General features: G+C 40.1%; 1 protein-coding gene across 1 annotated transcript in view; it reads right to left on the minus strand.

Moving 5' to 3' along the window:
- Positions 1-10,655: 10,655 nt before the first annotated feature.
- LRP11 (LDL receptor related protein 11) overlaps positions 10,656-19,217 on the minus strand; it is a 35,171-nt gene continuing 26,609 nt past the window's right edge. The window contains exons 5-8 of the mRNA XM_067542398.1: positions 18,696-18,908; positions 17,606-17,776; positions 12,835-12,933; positions 10,656-12,498 (exon numbers count right to left, since the gene is read on the minus strand). Of these exons, the coding sequence (XP_067398499.1) occupies positions 12,344-12,498; positions 12,835-12,933; positions 17,606-17,776; positions 18,696-18,908 (638 nt within the window). The 3' untranslated portion in view covers positions 10,656-12,343. The remainder of the gene's footprint in view (positions 12,499-12,834; positions 12,934-17,605; positions 17,777-18,695; positions 18,909-19,217) is intronic.

Raw genomic sequence — 19,217 nt, forward strand, 5'->3', positions numbered from 1 at the left:
GGAACCTGTATGAGTATTTTTTTATTTTCTCTTCAAACAATTTGCATCACTTTCTGGTCATTTTTATGTCCAGAAAGAAATATAAAGGCCATGTACATAGCGTATGGGACTTCATTTAGTAAATTACCAGAAATGTTTGAATTTACCTCTTATTTCAGTTAATGTTTGACCTAATTTGGTTGTACCCAGATACTTGAGATATTAAATCTGATTAAGATTTCATACCACCTTTATATTGGTGTTAATTTATTTTACTTATTTGTGTTGATTGTGATTCAAACTTGTCAGTCAGTTCACAATTAGGGCTTGTAGACTGGGCCCAACTTTGTTAGGAGAGTTATCTTGAAAATTAAACAGGAAAACATTGAGCTAGCAATATCATTGCTGCCAAGAGGAGAAACGTCTTGGCATTAAAATAGAGTAACTACCATCACTTCTCCATTGAAACACTCTGATTGTAGTTGCTGGCATGCTCAAAAGGTCCATGTTGCTTATTCAATAGGTATTGAGAGTAATTAAATAGGATGTGCGCTTAGTTCTTAAAACACGTAAGTTTGGATCTGCGTGCGGTTGCAAGGATATTTTGGCTCCCTTTTATACATTAGTGTGTTCTAGGCTGGTCTTCCATATTTCATACAGTATTAAAAAATTTACGCTTTACAGAACAAATAAAGATAAGGTGGCAGCCCCAACTTACTTCAGACATGACAGCAGGAGCGAGAGAAACAAATTGCGAAGTGAGGGAGACTGGGGGTGAAAAAGGACAAAGGTTATGGTAATAAGCTCTCTTGCTTAGTTTTTGGTATGAATGCACTTTTTATAGTTCTTTTCAGTTTATTTTAATCTGAAAAATATCCATTCCATGAGGAACCCATCCAAAGTGCCATGTGCCCTTGACGTAAATTTGAAAACACTATGCAGGTTAACACAGCATTTTTCCTTCCCCCGCCCCCTCCCAAACTCTGCACCACCTAATCTTATTGGTAGAAAACTATATATTTATAAAAATAAAAATCTTGACTTCTTTGGGGTGATAGGAACGAAGTGTTTTAGGAGAGAGAGGGATGAGAGGATGTAATGGCTTGGTGAAGAAGTTGTGCACATAGGGTGCAGCATAAAAAATAGCTTAGAGATGGAGGTAAAAGAAAAATATAGTACAAATGGGAGCATGATATCAATGGCAGGGGAAAGAAGGTCTGATGCAGGGCTTGGAAAGCAAAGGTAAAGCTTAAACTTGGTGCATGCAAGGGAGAGCTAATGGATGGATTCAAGGATGGGGTTTAGGTGGTTGAATTGATGGATGAGTTGCACAATATGCCTCTAGGGGAGTGATATCTTGCTGTAGCTGTTCAACTAGTTCATGCCACTGAAAGAGCAGAAAAGAATTAGATGTGTGAAAACATAGGTTACATTTCACACAATGTCTAGACCCTCTGCCTATTAGAGGGAAGGAAAAAAAAAGGACTGCCCTCACAGTGTGTATTTACAACTGCAGGACACTGACTAGGGATGACTCGATCAACCATCTAATGGAGGAGAAGGCAGGGACAGTTTGTGATATCCTGGGTCTCTGTGAAACACGAGAAAGAGAGGAGATGGAAGTGAAGTGGAGAAATGGAAGCACCATCATGTTGGGAAAAGGAGAAGGCATGAGGACTGTTGGATGAATCGGTTTTATTGTCACCAATGAATGGTCTTCAAAAATTATCTCTTGCATGTTTGTCATCACGCACTGGAGTGCTACACCTCCAACTGAACAAGAATAGCACCCTTAAGATTATTCACATCCATGCTTCCACATCATTGTCTTCACTTGTGCTTGTGGAAGAATTCTATTAGGAGCTTGAGGAAACCCTTGCTCAAAATCCACATATATGATTGTGATGGGAGACTTCAATGCCAAGGTTGGAAGAGGGAAAGAAGGTGAAAAGTTCATTGGAAGACATATTATTAGCGAATGGAATCCACGAGGAGAGCGATTGGTAACTTTGGCAGAAATGAAAGAAATGTTGGCAACACCAGGTTTAAGAAGAAGGCCAAGATGAGGTGGACATGGATCACGCCAAATATGAAAAACAAGAATGAGATTGACATTCTGATTGATAAGCGACGCATTATACAAGACATTGCAGTAGTGTCATCATTTAACACTGACCATCATTTGCTTAGAGCGAGGCTTAACTTCAGTGAAAAGATGGAGAAGAAAGCACTATAGATGGCAAATCAGACAGCAGCTGAAAATATTTGACATTGCAGTCCTGAAAGTTAACATTTCTAAGGAAGACTGGAGTCTCTCACATAGCTGTAATGAGGACTATAAAAACTTTGCTGATAAGCTGAGACAATGTGTGAAATCATCAAGAGAGAAAGACCAAAAAGAGCGAAGGGAAGAATCCCAGAGAAAATGAGGAACTTGCTAGAGAAGTGGAGGAATATGAAGAAAAATGATGGTGACAGACTCAAGTACTCCCTTCTCTGTAAGCTGATAAGAAGATGACTAAAGGAGGACTTTGAGAAGTATCGAAGTGAAAAGCTCTTAAATGCAGCTAAAGATCACAGAAGGCTCAAAAAATGCAAAAGGGAAATGACACTGTACAGATTGACAATAACGGTGTTGAACAAGAAGGACTGAAAAGCAGCAGTAGTAGAACAGGGATGGAAATGGTCTGCAAAGATTTTTACACCAAACTGTTCGCGTACCACATAAATGTCCCATTACAAACACTTCAACCAATGAGTGCGTACTTCCGGTCCTCGTCAGTGAAGTTCGACTTGCAGGAACTTTACTAAATGAAGCAAGGAAAAGCTCCAGGAACAGATGGGCTGACAACCGAAATAAGAGCTGGAGACCAAGACATCTGGGAAACCCTTGCATAGAGGTTTAGCCGCTATTTGGAAATGCAAAAGATACCATCTAGCTGGAAGGAGTCTAACATGATTTTGCTGCACAAGAAGGGAAACTGTGAAGATCTAAAGAACCATTGTCCAATATGTCTACTCTCACATGTCTACCAACTATTCACTAAAATAATAACAAACAAACTCAGTCTGGACAAGCAGCAGCTGAGAGAGCAGGCAGGTTTTCGAAGGAATTTCAGCACAATGGACCATCTCTTCACTATAAACCAGCTATTGGAGTGCTCAAGGAAATACAAATTCCCTTTGCATTCATCGACTATGAAAAAGTGTTCAACAGTGTTGAGATCAATGCAGTGCTGAAAGCTCTCGCAGAGAAGGGTATCGACACAAATTACAAAAGGAAGCAAACTCTGACTGCACTATGGATATAACTCTGTTTGACACGCCCTTCTACAACCCAATTAAAAAAGGTGTGAAGCAAGGAGACAGTTTCACCGAAACTCTTCACAGCATGCCTTGAAATAGTGAGGAGGATGAACTGGAAGGGTGGAATCAATGTCAGGGGAGAGCTGTTAAATCATCTCTGATTTGCGGATGATATGTTGATTGCCGAAAACGCTATCAAATTACAGAAAATGCTGCAAAACAAAAAGCAGCCAAGTTGGACTGAAAATGAACCGCTCCAAATGAAATTTGTGGTCTGATGCTCTGCCAAAAGCCAAAATAAGTTAAGGGAGAACAAATAGAAGAAGTTGAGCAATATGTCTACTTGGGCCAAGAAATTAATATGCACCATGATCAGGAAGGTGAACTCTCATGAAGAAAGAAAGCTGGTTGGTGCGCATTTAATTCTATCAAGGATGTCCTCCAAGGAAAAAATCAATAAGTCAACACGCACCAATCTCTTCAACTCAACAGTACTGCCACCAATGTTGTATGGCAGCAAAACATGGGTGCTGATGAAGATATAGGAGCCACAATTGTCCATCATGGACAGGTCAATGGAGAGAAGAATTCTGAGGATTTCAATCTGCAGCTGAATCCCCAGTGAAGTGGAGTGGAGGACGTAGTTGTTGAAAGCATATATAGTACAATGTGATGGGACGGGCATATAGATAGGCTCACTGACAATCAATGGACTGTAAGGGTCACCGAGTGTAACCCACAGGAATTGAAATGACCACTTGGCTAACCTCCAAAGAGATGGGAAGATTGTGTTGTGAAAAGGCATGGCCGCACATGGAGAAGGAAGGCCAGTATATGAGAAGAATGGAAGATGTATTGCAATCGGTGCAATCTACATGAGGGCTAATGGACCAATCGATCAAGGTGATAAATAATAATTAATAAAAAATCCTGCTTTCATCTGGTCTTTCTACAATTGGGTTTTCCCTCAAATCTTCCCATGAGTATAAGCACCAGTGTGGACCACCTGCCAGCATTTTCACTTCCATTGTTTAACCCCATTATCTCTTTAGTTAAACATTGTCTCTTCTATTGCTCATAGACTCGTAGATGTTAAGGTCAGAAGGGACCATTATGATCATCTAGTCTGATCTCCTACACAACGCAGGCCACAGAACCTCACCCACCCACTCTTATAATAGACCCCTAACCTATGACTGAGTTACTAAAGTCCTCAAATAATGATTTAAAGACTTCAAGGTACAGAGAATCCACCAGCAAGTGACCTGTGGCCACGCTGCAGAGGAAGACAAAAAACCCTGAGGGTCTCTGCCAACCTGCCCTGGGTGAAAATTCCTTCTCAACCCCAAATATGGCGACCAGCTAAATCCTAAGTATATGGGCAAGACTCACTAGCCAGACACCCAGAAAGAATTCTTTGTAGTAACTCAGAACCCACTCTATCTAATATCCCATCATTAGACCTTTGGGCATATTTATCGCTTGTAGTCAAAGATCAGTTAATTGCCAAATTAGGCTGTTCCATCAGACCATTCCCTCCATAAAATTATCAAGCTCAGTCTTGAAGCCAGCTAGGTTTTTTGCCCCCACTGCTCCCCTTGGAAGGCTGTTCTAGAACACTGTTCTGTTCACTCCTCTGATGGTTAGAAACCTTCATCTAATTTCAAGTCTAAACTTCCTGATGGCCAGTTTATATCCATTTATTCTTGTCCACATTGGTGCTGAACTTAAAGAACTACTCTTCTTCCATGGAATTTATCCCTTTGATGTATTTATAGAGAGCAATCATATCTCAGCCTTCTTTTGGTTAGGCTAAACAAGCCAAGCTTTTTGAATCTGCTCTCATAAGGCAGGTTTTCCATTCCTCAGATCATCCTCGTAGCCCTTCTCTGCATCTGTTCCAGTTTGAATGCATCTTTCTTAAACATGGGAGACCAGAACTGCACACAGTATTCCAGATGAGGTCTCACCAGCTTCTGGAATACTGTGTGCACACACAGATACTTCAGGAGAGGTGTAAAGGAGTGTGGTTGTATGATACATAGGCTTAAAGAGTTATGGCCAAGAAAGAAAATAGAGCATTCACTGTGGCCAGTGATGTGTTGCTACAGTATAGATCAGACTCAGGGACCTGATAAGAGACCAGATGTAGGTGAGGGGAGGTGTAAAAGGCTTCAGCAGTTAGGATGTGATGCAGGAAATAGAAGCAAGGCAAGGTCCTGCAGTTCTGTTAGGCTTTGAAGTTTGACTTCCTTATAGACATGACTTTTATTTCATACTTCTTTTTAATTTCTCTGTTCAAAAGGGAGGTGCAGGGCAGACTGCAGTAACCAATGAAGGTTAGTTTCTATAAAATTACAACTACATTTGCAGCCCTTTCATTTACCGATACTTTTAAATACCTAATGTGGAAAATAATTCAGTTTTATAGAAGTCACTTTCATACTCACCTTCATTCTATAAACGCAGCTTGGTTCATATGCTTTTCTTCTGATGTAGTTGATCTTTTCCCTGGCCCTTTCCCACCTTTTACTCTTAATGCGTTAATGTCTAATGTAAATTGCATGCCTGATCCTTAGGCATGTTAGATTACTTTGAATCTCCCCTTCCATCCTTCTTTCCTTTGTTTTATCCTCTTAGCTCTCTCTCCACCAGACACAAGAAATCCAAATTCCTGATGACCAGGAAAACAGCTAGCTTAGACTTTTGTAATGCATAACTGTAAATTCTGCTGACGCTTATTAGAAAGGTTTTGTCCTTAATGGCATGCATGTCATTACTGGTTCATTCCTCTGACTCACCCTTATTGTGTTTTGGATTTGAAACTTTCATGCTTTATCTATTATTTAAAAGGCTAATAGAGCATCACACTAAGTGTTTCAGGCTTTTGGTTTTTAAATGCAGTTTTTTGAAACTGCATGTGCTGTAATTCTGCATTGCTTTGGGGGAGCACAGGCTGATCCTAAAGATCCATTGGGAAGTGCTGGAGTGTGAAATTTGCATGCTGGCTTAGTCAACTCCTCACCAGAGTGAAGGAACTAGCTGAAGCAATCTCAGAACCAGTAGCAATTATCTTTGAGAACTCATGAGGCTGGGTGTGGTCCCAGAGGACTGGAGAAGGGAAAACATAGTACCTACCATTAAAATGGGGAACAAAAAGAACCTGGGGATTTTATAGCCAGTCAGCTTAACTGTGATACCTGCAAAAGATACTGGAATAAATTATTGAACAATCCATTTGTAAGCAGCTAAAGGATAAGGGTAATAAGGAATAACCATAATGGAATTGTCAGGAACAAGTCATGCCAAATTAGTATAATTTCCTTTGACAGCATTACTGACAGTGGATAGGAGGGAAGCAGTAGATGTGATGTATCTTGATTTTAGGAAAGCTTTTGACACAGTCCCCAAATGATATTCTCATAAGCATACTAGGGAAACATGATTTAGATAATATTACTATCAAATGGGTGTACAGCTGGTTGAAAGATCTTACACAAAGTAATCAATGGTTCACTGTCAAACTGGGAGGCCATATCTAGTGGGCTTCCATGGGGTCAGTCCTGGGTCCGGTAGTCACTAATGGATTTTGATAATGGAGTAGAGAGGATGCTTATAAAATGTATGGATGACATGAAGCTGGGAAGGGTTGTGAGCACTTTGGAGGGCAGGATTAGAGTTCAAAATGACCTTGAGAAATTAGAGAATTGGTGTGAAATCAAAATGAAATTAATAAACAAATGCAATGTACTACACTTAAGAAGGAAAAATCAAATGCACAACTACAAAATGGGGAATAACTGGCTAGGCAGTTGTGCAGCAGAAGAAGATCTGGGGGGTTATAGTGGATCACAAATTGAATGAGTTGATGCAGTTGCAAAAAAGGCTAATACACATTTTGGAGTGTATTAACAGGAGTGTCAGATATAAGACATGTGAGCTAATTGGCCCGCTCTACTCAACTGTAGTGAGGCTGCAGCTGGAGAACTGTGTCCAGTTCTGGGTGACACACTTTAAGAAAGATGTGGATAAATTGTAGTGTTCAGAGCAACAAAAATGATAACAGGTTTAAAAAAGCTGACCTATAAGGAAAGGTTGAAAAGCCCTGTGCATTACTAGTCTTGAAAAGACAAGGGGTTCCTAACAGTCTTCAAATATGTGAAGGGCTGTTATAAAGAGGATGATGATCAATTGTTCTCAATATTCCACTGAAAATAGAACAAGAAGCACTGGGTTCAATTTGCAGCAAGGGAGATTTAGTTTAGATATTAGGAAAAACTTTATAAGGGTAGTTAAGTTCTGGAATAGATTTCCAAGGGAGGTTTTGGAATCCCCATAATTGGAGGTTTTAAAGAACAGGTTGGGCAAACACCTGTCAGGGATGGTCTTGTTTACCTGGTCCTGCCTTAACACAGGAGGCTGGACTTGATGACCTCTTGAGGTCTCTTTCAGCCCTACATTTGTCTGATTCTATGATTCTATAATTGTCTAAAACACAGTTTAGTACAGTATTGTTTGTTTAAAAGCCAGGTCCTCAAAGATGACTGTACACAAAGGGGCAACTTTTGCATTTGAGGTGCATGAATAAAAAACATTTATAGAAGTGTTCCTGGACTCCAGTAGGGTCTAAGCGGTGCATAGATTTTGTACAGGCTGTTCTCCAACCATCTCTGTCTGTCTGTCTGACCTTTTCGATCTCTTTGTCTCCTTCCCAACCAACTGACTCAGCACCATGGCCAGGTTGCACATCTGGCACTGAGCAGTCTGTGTCATGGTGTAGATGGTATATAGTTAGATGAGGAAGAAGGGCAGTACTTGGAAGCAGTTTGGAGGGTCCTACTTAATGGTAGAAAACCATATACTAGAACTACGTATTTGGCCAAGAGGAACCATTTTTTGGTTTGGTCAATATCCAGGCGAGTTCAGCCTATGTTAGCTTGTGTTCAGAACATTTTGGATTACTTATGTCTGAAGTCCTGGGGTCTGGCTCTTAGCTCATTGAGGGTCACTTGGTTGTGATTTCAGCATTCCATCCTCTGATACAAGGGAAATCAGTTTTCTCAAACTCTATACTAGTGAGATTTCAGAAAGCTATTGTCCGCCTGTTTTCCCCTGCAAAGGAAAGCTCTCGTGCAACCATAATACTTTACTGGTCATCCTCATGTCATCTGTTTGAGCAGCTAGCAACTTGCTCTTTGTCTCTCCTTTCCCAAAAGACAGGCTTTCCTGTTGCTATAACATCCGCAAGAAGAGTCAGTGAGCTGCAGGGCCTTCATGTACCCAGTTCTCCAAAGACAAAGTGTCCTTAAGGCCAGATCTGAAGTTTTTCTCCCAAGTGTTTCATGTCACCTTAAGCAGGTTATTTACTTACCTGTGTTCTTTCATAATCTGCACTCAAATGCAGATGAACAGCAGATGTGAGGCTGCTTTGATAGAATGCTATCTGGAAACGACTAAACCATTTAGTTCATTACCTCAACTTTTTGTCTCTTTTGCAGATAAGAAAGACCAGTCAGTCTTCACACAGATGATTTCCAGATGAATAACTTCCTGCATTACCATGGTTTATGGATTAGTTCAGACCACACCCTCACAGACATCATGGGCTCACTCAAAGAAAGCCCAGTAAATATCGATCGCATTTCTCAGCAATATTTCAATATTGGACGTTTGCCGGGCTGTTAGGTGGTCTTCCAAACATACTTTTACCAAACATTATGCTGCTACTGCGGTATCCAGGTCAGATGCAAATTTTGGAAAGGCAGTTCTGCGGTCATTGTTTAAGTAGACTCTGAGTCTCACCTCCTACCAGTACTGGTTGTGAGTCCCGTGAGTGGCGTACCCAATTGCAACCAGTCACAAGCGACAGTTGCTAACATAACTGTTGTTTTTTGAGATGTGGGGCAGACATTTATTCCATGACCTCCCTGCTGCCCCCTCTGCATCAGCATTTCCGGTCTTAGATTCTGATCTGAAGGAACTGAGAAGAGTGGAAGGAGTGCCACTTTTTATAGGCATGGGAGGAGCTGAGGGCCAAAGGGTATGAGCTCTGCTCCAAGGGTGCTGGTAAGCAAAGTTCTCTGGTGGTGGTGTCTTGGTTGTATGCACAACTGCATGTAATAGAATAACAGTTACAGTGCAGATAAACAAGTCTTTTATTCCTAACTGCATGTTCCTATACATGCTGTTTGCTGCTTTTTTCCTGAAGCTCTAGATGAGAATCTGCACAGCAAGTGTTTACTTTTGACTGATGTCAAAAATCCATGAATATTTGTTTTATACATGACTCTCAGATCCCACCTAAAGTCAAGCTGTGGTGTTAGATAAGCCTGCAAGAATATTTTATGTGTCGATTACTCTGCACCCTTCAATCTCTCATGCTAGACACTGCTCTCCTCTCATCAATACTATGTGTGCAGAAGCTAGACTGTCCTTTTTGCAGTAACACAGTCTTCCTTTCCTCTGTTAGCTAAGGCCCAAGGAGTGCTGCTTATGGGAGTTGCATAGACACAGTAAGGAAAGAATAAACCCCTGTTGCTGTTACGAGTAAGGACTAGGAGTAAGGGTTGATGATGGGCAAAAAGGGTTAGATGTTTAATTTAAAAACAAAACAAAAAACCACAAGACAGAAATAGGTTATGTTAATGCTGCTGTGGCCCAGCAACTAGATGTGCGGGGTGGATTCAAGCTTAACTGGGGTGTCTTCCCCCACACCTTGTAAGACCCTATTCATATTGCAGTCTTTTCTGCCTTATCTGCCCGAAACTGCTTTGCTATGTGTGAGAGCATTCAGCCCCAATGGTGGAAGGGAGGCAACAACAAGTGTATCCAGAACTTACGGATGTATCCTCCACCTCACTGGATAATGGACAGTGAATATCAAAATAGCTGTTCATTCTGTACCTCGTGGCGGAGATCCCGGCAGTATTGGGTTGCCTCATCTTGTCTGTGGGCAGCAATACCTGCAGGAGGACTCCCTGGCATTATGGTAAAGCAAGTTTCTCTCCTCCTATTACTGTAACCAAGTACCAGGCACAAGTTTAAAGTAAAATGTAAAAATTAATCTATTAAATAAGAAATGCATGATTCACCCTTTCTGAACATAATCCATATGTAAAAACTAATAATTTGAATAAATTAAGCTATGTAATTGTTTAAATAAATGTGTATTGATATAGTGCATCCTCTTGGTTAGGAAAAAGAATCACCAAATTTAATGTAAATATTATATTTAGTTGCAAATCAACATTGTTTAATGGTTACTTACTAATGAAAATCAACCTTTCTTCAGGAAAATAACTAAAAAGTATAAATGCAAAACATGATTAAAATCAATCAATCTTTGATTTAAATTAATCCATTCTGGGAAATATAGACTTTGGCCCCTTTTAATGGTGTTTGGGAAGGGGAAAATACACTACTTACATGATGCATTAATGCAAACTTGTCTGGTGAGGACATTGTTACCACGAGAATTTAAATTTTAACTGAAAATGAACACAGTGCAAAACATTTAAGAATTAAAATAGGTTTTTTATCGCTATTATTTTACGTAAAGGTAATCAAGACTTGAACATCATGGTCTTTTGATTAGTGATTCGTACACCATGGTGATATTCAAATTGACTTTAATTCCTTGAAGTACAAATGACGACATACAAAAAGATGCGTGCCTCATCTGTCTTGATTTTTACTGGGACTCTTGATGGATGGGACACCCTTGCACATTCAAACAAACAGGATAAGCAGCACAGTATATATTTAACATGTATTGAACACATTTTACTGTTAGCACGTCTTAAATTCAATTCACACATCAATTACTTGCTCTAATTCTAGGAGTTATTTTACTGGGATAGCCACGGAAGCTTTAAAGCTTTGCTGGGAGCTAAGGGTTCAAGTGAGAAGATTTTTAAACTTCTCCAGAAGCAGGAACAATGTATCATCTGTATTTATATGGAAAGTTTAGTCCTGAGTATCAAGCTCGCTGTAGTAGAAGCAGCAGTAGCACTGATTGTGTAAGTCTGGCTGGAACTAACTTCTCTTATTACTGACAACACTGAATAGAACAAATCCTGTCCTCTCTAGCAAAGGCATGGCCAGGCTCAAGCACAAACCAAAGTCATTGCATGTATCTCTAAAAATTCTGAGTGTTGGGCTAGAGGTGGAAAAGGCTGAACAAACTGAGCTTTGGGGGAGGGGCACATGATCTCTCACACATGCTGTTGACACTTGCTATGTCCAAACACATACTGATATTTTTCACTGGAGTTGTGTTTGCAATTTTGAGTCCTATCTGTAAAGTAATTTAAGTTATGCAGGATGGGGAATATTTTTAAAAAAAAATCAATTGCAATTCTAAAGTTGGCACTTTGTTAATTAACAGTAGTCTGTAGCGCAGCAAAGACAAAAACCTTTAATGAAAATATTTCCAGGGCATAAGCTGCATTTTTAACAGAGGCACAAATCCTCCACAAATGGCAAATTAACATGCTGAACAACAGGTGTGTGAGTATTTTAGAGGGCAGTGCTTCTGATAGCACTGAGAAGAGCAAGGCAAGGTATTGGCAGGTACTGTACCTGCTTTCCTACACAGTTCTGTCTGTGCCTTACTGATTCACTGTATTCTGGTTACTCTGATTCAGGGCTTCTATCTGCCATGAAGCACATAACCTTGCCCACTTGTATTCCTGGATAGGAATAAATGAAGTGAAAGGCTAAGGTACTCTGCCATCTAGTGGTGGGCTCTCCAATCAGCAGCAGTTTCTGCATATGATGAAAACATGGTTATTTTCAAGCACAGCCTGCATTTTTATTTTTTTTGACCACATGAGGATCTATTCAAATTACTAATTGGACTTGGTAATTAAGAGGAAAATCCTACTATATAACCAAAGGGGACGAACAGGTTTCTCACTCTGCTGACTTTAAAGAGATATTTTGAGAAGTTTTGTTGGGTTTTTTTTAGCTTGAAATCTTACTAAAGAAATGGTCATATGCTGGAGGCAGAGACTTATGGTGAACTGCAAAGGGGAGAAAAGCAACCTAAACCCCATCTTTATAGATACATCCCATTTATGAGGTAGTCAGACTCCTCAGATGTAATGGGGCGAGCTTTTTTAAGTTTCTGTCTCACCAAACGCAGTCGACAAGCAACCATAAGCAGCAGCAAAGCAGTGATGGCCAAGCCTAAAGCCAAGGGTAACACAGCACCTAAAGAGAGATTAAAAAAGTTTACACTTTAACATACCAAGAATGAGGTGGGGAAAAATTACAGTTCTTACATTTTTTTAAATATTTACTGCACCAGCCTGGCTGAAGTAATACAAAACCATTGTGTGCACCTTAGATTGGAAAACTGACATACAAATCACACATATTAGCAGTAATATTGCTAGGGTAGCATACCACTCCTTTCCTTACTATTTTTATCTGGGTCTGTCACACCTACCTGAAAATTACCAGCTGAGCTGAAGATGATCTGATTTTAAAGATCATAGAAATAAGACGAGAAAATCAGTAGATTAAAATATGTGATATCAGTCTTACCTGTTTCAGGGACTGGGTGCCTTCCTGCAGCCTGATCGCTTTTTGACACAACAATACCATTTTTGTTCTTATCTGTCCTTTTCCCTGAGGAACTATTAGCTGCATAAAATCAAGCGAGAGAGAAATCAACATTACAATTCAGTGATTCAAGAAATGGATTTGCCTGTGAGCCCTGTGACAGTCTGCTCAAGTAAAGTTCAAGAGGATAAATTTACCATACTCCAGTTTAAGAATTGCTGATCCTTATACATTTTGAAATTAAAAAAAAAATTGAAAATAAGTAACAAAGAAAAATCACCCTACATCATGCACCATCCACAACACACTACAGCCACACACACGTTCACTGTGTAATGGTTAGAAGATATAAATTCCAAACAAAAATCGTCACTAAAATGTGGTTAGGGATGTAAACAAATATCAGTTAAAACACAACTAGAACAGAGTTATAAGTACTTGAAAATGAGATTTCTAATTCTGGTTAAAGTTTAAAAAACAAATCAAATTTTGTAAGTCAGGAAATTCACAATTAGGTCCCACAAATACCCTTAATGCTGACCCATCTCCCTATCTACCATCCAAAGTTTATAGTGCTGTATTTAAATACTTTCAGGCGGTTACAAGTATGTGGGAAAGGTATTCTATGGAGGGTGAATGTGTTGATTTGGGCTCTTCCATTTAAGGTAGAAGAGGGGCTATAAAACGGTTGTTTCTAGACTGTAGAGAGAGGGATAAAAATGTGTTTTATTGCTGTTAAAGTCAGGGAGATGGTTGGCCTACACATAATCAGAGTTTTGCTTGCACAGGTTCTACAGAATTCAGGATTCAGCACATAGTCTGCTCTCATGGCTTCACAATCTTACAATGTCATCTGTGATGCAATAACAATTTGACTTAATGAAAGTGACAGGCTGTGGTTTGGTCTATACTTACAACTTATACCAGCATAGCTATGTCAGTCGGGGTTGTGAAAAAAGACACTCCTGAATGACACAGCTATGCTGACAAAACCTCCAGTGTAGATGAAGCTATGTCAACAGAGAAATCCTTTTGTTGACACACACAATATTGTTTGAGGAGGTGGTGTTCCTACAGCAGCAGAAAAACTTTTGCCGGTGTAGACTGTGCCTATACTAGAGGGCTATGCTGACATATGCTGGTATAGGCTCCATAGTGTAGAGAGAGCCTGATTCATCAACAGCCTCACAAAAATCAGAATTATGTTCAACCACTGAAATTTCAAAGTAGAAGCAGAGGTCAGATGAGTTGTCTCAGTTTTCCCCAGAAACCTCTCTCCCATCCTAAAAAACCTTCCCCCCCCCCCCCCAAGTTGTTTTTCACTTTGTGATTTTACACATGCTAGGTCTGGTAGCTTCACCAATAGCGTCTGTGTCAGATCTGAGGTTAGATCCACTGTCCAAGGAGAAATCTGACTGATAAACTGCTGGATATTCCTCTGAGGCTTTGTTTCAGAGGAAAGAAAGTAACTCTAGCTACAGTGTCAATATGTCATCTTATCCTTCAAGTTACGGTATGGTACTGGCGTTTGGTTGTTGGTACAACTGGCACATTCCTCTGTGGGCTGGAAGCACTACAGAGATGTCCCACAGCCTCACTGTTGTAGAAATCACCTCCGCTTAAAAGGTCAGGAAAAGGCTCTCACATTGGATCTGGCATTCCTGGATCCGGCCACTTCTGCTTTCAGAGGGCCTTCTCTGAGCACAGTACCTGATGCTATTGGAAGAAGAAGAAGAGCTGATGGCTTAGATGGAAAACCAGTAGTTAGAGCCAGGAATGGAAGCTGAATCTTCCCCTGAGGAGAATGTTGGGGTTGCTTCAGCTTCTTCTCTTGCGGTGAATGCTTTGCAGTTACATGAGTTTGTGAACAGGTGATGATAACTTTGAAACTTCCATCAGTCACGTGGGAAGAAACCTCAATCTCTTTGCCATTCTGGGTGCCCTATCCAAAAATAAAATAATTCTCCCGATTTTAGATGGACTAATGCAGTAAAACAGCAGCAATTTGGTATTACCCCTTTAGCTTATCAAGCTATATCAAAAAAGACTGCCAAATTATATCATTTGCCATATAAAGGGTTTTTGTTCTTTCACATCCATCCCACACCTACCTCTCCGCTGGTGGCAACAATAAGCCATAGATGTAGAGGAGGACAATATCATTCCATACCCTCTGATAGGGAGGATAAAAAGATGAATGCAAGTGGTAGGAAATATGTTTTCTTCTGCTTCACTTGGAATAAGAGTGGCAAATTATTAGGCAGTGATGTTCTGGTATCAGTAGCACTTATGGGAGAAGACTTCCATATTTGCAAAAGTGCTTCCTGAAGATCAGTGTAAGTTGGCTAATGCCTTAATAACTGATGGTCAGGCTGTGGCAAAACACAGGGCTTCTAACTCCAGATATTTTCCGATACCAAAGAAACACAGATGGCTTTGTCCCATACTAGATCTAAGGAGACTCAATGCATTTCTCAGAAAATTCTGCTTCTGCAGGATGACTCTAGCATCCACCATATCCACCCTGGATTGGTTTGCTGCTTTTGATCTAAAGGATGCATATTTTCAAATCTCTATCATGCCAAGTCACTGAAAGTAGCTCTGTTTCATAGTAGGACAAGAACACTTCCAATACAAGGTTCTATCCTTTGGTCTATCTGCTCTCCCCCAGGATTATTACAACTGGCATGTCAGTGTTAATGTCTCCCACTCCGGATTATAAAACACCCATCAAATGCTCTAGGTTCACTGTCCTGTCAATACAGCTGCCATCCATAAGCTCTACCGTCACAAACCAGGAAATGCCTTAGAAACAAGCTATGGGCCTAATTCTCATTTACACTAAAGCTACTTTAAACAACTTTGGGCAGTGTTAAACGGTCTTAAGGTGAACCTAAGTGAAAGTTACCCCCACTTTAAGGCCTTTATGCTGCTAGAACAGTGCAAAGCAGCCTTAATGTAAATGAGAGCTAGGCCCTATGACAGGTTGTGTACTCCGCACAGGCAATGCAAGCATTAAGGTGGGCCTGAGAGGCCCTGGAAGGTGAGCCAGGCTTAATTAAGGTGAAGCCCAGCTGGGAAGGAGATGGGTGATGATTAGAAAGAAAGTCTAGAACAGAAGGCAGGTTGTAGGGAGAGAATGAACAGCTCTGTATTGACTCTCTGAGAATCAGGAGTGGAAAGACTGGAGGACCAAGGAGGACACCCAGTGAGAGAGTTGGCCCTGGGATCATCTCCTAAATGGAGAGGTGCACAGCAGCCACTGGAGGGGAGCAAGCTCCAGGGGTGAGGAAGCCTGATGTAAAGACAGGATCAGGTCTTCTGGGGGGGAGCCCTGGAAGACATTCTGTGGAGGAATAGAGCAGGGAGAACTCCAGAGGCATGCCCGAGGAGGGCAGAAGTAGTGTAAGGTGGTAATCTGGGGATTTCAGAGGGGAGTCCTGTGGGTTCTGAAACTCAGGCTGTGGGAGAGGCAGATGACAGGCTACCATAGGAACAAATCCAGGGAGGATGCAGCAAGCCGTCTGAAGGAACAGACCTTGCTTGCTGGTTATAGGGTCCTTGGACTAGAATCCAGTGTAGCTGGCAAGCCTGGGTTACCTTGCCAGCTACTGGTAAGATGCTGTGAGGCCCTGGAGAAGGGGATGAGGATGATTGACAGCCCTGAGAGAAGGAGGGTAAATGTTCTGTCTCATAGTATTACTGGGTTTATTCAGAATTCTCCAGAAAAAAGCAACACGGGGTCTTAAAGAAACCTCTCATCCCAAAAATGTTTACTTGTCTGCCAAGCCTGGATTTCTTACAGATGCAATAATTGATAATTTTTATAACTGATGTTTTTTAAGACCAAAAAAACCCAATGTGCTGAGATTTTGATTTTTATCAGTACTTCATCAGCACAGACTTCCCAGTGAGGGACTATGAAGAAGAGATCCTGCAGAACCTTGCTAACTGTACATGAGTGCCTTGCAGACCATTGTTATTACTAACTCTTGCATAATAAATGTATTTACTTAATCCCTGATAATTCAAGAGTGCTTTATCATAAAATACACTTTGTTTCAGTTAGTTTGATAAGTATCATTTAGTTAATTATTTGTTACTCATATAAGTATACTAGTAAATGCACTGTAGTGTATGTTGTGAGGGTGATGAAGTCTTACAAATTTAAGATCTTATAACATTGCTGAGATGTGGGCAGAGATTACCTTGGTTTTGGTTAAAAGTACTGGGTTAACTGAAATTTATAAAAAGTAATGGTAAAAGCACAAGAATTAAAGAAAGACATAGGCAGCTGGAAATCTTGTCCACTTAAAAAGGGGAGTTAAAAGTAGTTTCAGCTACTATTCTTGCCCATGGCTCCCTGTACCAATCTCTATGATTTTTATAATCAGTTTCCAGTTTTTAGAAATGTTTTTCCATTTCCTCTTTTTCCAACAGTGAAAGCTGATCAAGAAAGTGACTGTGCAGGAGTAAACCGTGACATTGATAATACAGAAATGTGGACAATAGCACAAAGGAAACAAACTGAAAAAAAGCTACCACTCCATTTTCCTCTAACTTTCAGTTATAATCTTAGATGTTACTAATAACAGTAAGAGGTAAAAGGACTTCAGGCAGAACAGAGAATTTTAAGTTATTCCTCTAAAGAGCCTTTGTCACAGAGTTCATTTTACACTGCTGGAGTAAACATAAATAAATAAAACCCTTTAGAAAGATATATTCCCTTCTTTCCCACAGAGGTAATTTTTACCATGAATTTCTACACATTCACTGAGGCAGTCGAATTCTTGAAGAAAATTGTTTTCATTCCCTTTGCAGCCACCGTAGATGAAATGTCGGCAAGTGCCTGAAGAAACATCAAAGTGCCAGCGAGGGAAGTGCCCTTTACAAGGGCCGGCAGCAGGGGGCACTAAGCACTGTTCTGTTGTAACAAGAAAACAAAACCATATTTATAAGCAGCTGTATCTCTGGAAGCTAAATTCACATCTAAACATTAAAAACCCATTAAAATGAGGGGTAGGTGCATTGTACTCTGTGTAGTTGTAATGTTTGTTTAATAAAAGGCTCTAGTTAATTTCATTTGTTCACCATTTTGTTTCAGCTTCTTGGCAAGTGCTTTGACTGCATTGAAAGATCCGATTTCACGGCTTTTCTAGCTTTTTCTGTAGCTTTTGCAATGGTAGTAACCTATAACTTCCAACAGTGATATTTTTCTTCTTCTTCTTCTTTCTTCTTCACAAAAACCTCTTTGTCTACTAAGGCAACAGGATGTGGGTTGTTTTGGTCTCCACTGGCAGAAATACAAAAGGTGTCACAAAAGGCTGTGCTACATCAGACACTGAACCCTCTCTGCATTTACACCAGCTAGTCATACTCTTAAAATGCAGTTCTAAAAAGGGAAGCAACCATACCATAAAGAATTTAGTTTGTCAATTCACATGGGATCAGATACTAAGTAGTACCTTCCTATGTATGTTGTCTCATTGAAACTATTTTCCTATGTGTCTGTAAACAGCCTTGCATTCTGGTGTTGCTATATAAATAATAACAGTAGAAGTTCTCCATCTTTGCTCTCCTTGGGTGTTTTGTACTGTTTACCTCCAAACGGGTTAAACTGTATTTCTAGAATTTAGGAATTTTTCTTTTCTTTTTACCAACTGCAGAAATGATACCTGGAAAACTTTAAAGGTAATTTTTTAGGTATAATAATTAACTCCCTACAATTTCCCCCACATTATCTTCATTTGCAAGAATGTTCTTTTGCTTAGGTCCATCTAAAATAAATGGTGCTTTTTTAGTTAATAAAGACTAGCTGAAACTATTTTTTTTTTAATTCTTACCTGGCATAAACCCACTGATTGGTTTCTTTGGTCCCTGAGAGAGTGATTGGTTAGACTTGTCTGCACCAAGTGAAAGTAATGGTTGATTTCTTACAGTGGTTTTCTGGGTGTTTTCTGCAGAGAGGTTCTTGTCTGCATCTTTAGTCAGTACTATGATCCTTTGCTGGGTAGTGCTGATAGCCGCATGAGTTACGGTCTTTCGCCCAGGACTGACTGAATTAATGGAAATAAAAACAATAATTATTTTTGAATGGAATTAAAGTGAATGGGAGTTTTGTGATAGTAAAGATGGCAGAATTGGGCAGTAGAGAGTTTTAACATGTTTATTAGATTCTGATACCATTCAGCTGCCCTCTACTATGGCAGCTTTTCTTTGGCTTCCGAAATGCTGACTCTAAATGTTCAGAGAATTACAGAGGATTTAAATGCACAGCTCCCACTAGTTAAATCCCTTGAAAAGAGTTGTGCACTTAAGTGACAACTCAGAGTGAACAATGTATGGCTACAGCGAAGATAAAAATG

This window comes from Emydura macquarii, unplaced genomic scaffold, assembly GCF_026122565.2.
Source record: "Emydura macquarii macquarii isolate MOO-44397 ecotype Brisbane River unplaced genomic scaffold, CSIRO-AGI_Emac_v2 contig_705, whole genome shotgun sequence".
Taxonomy (NCBI): domain Eukaryota; kingdom Metazoa; phylum Chordata; order Testudines; family Chelidae; genus Emydura; species Emydura macquarii.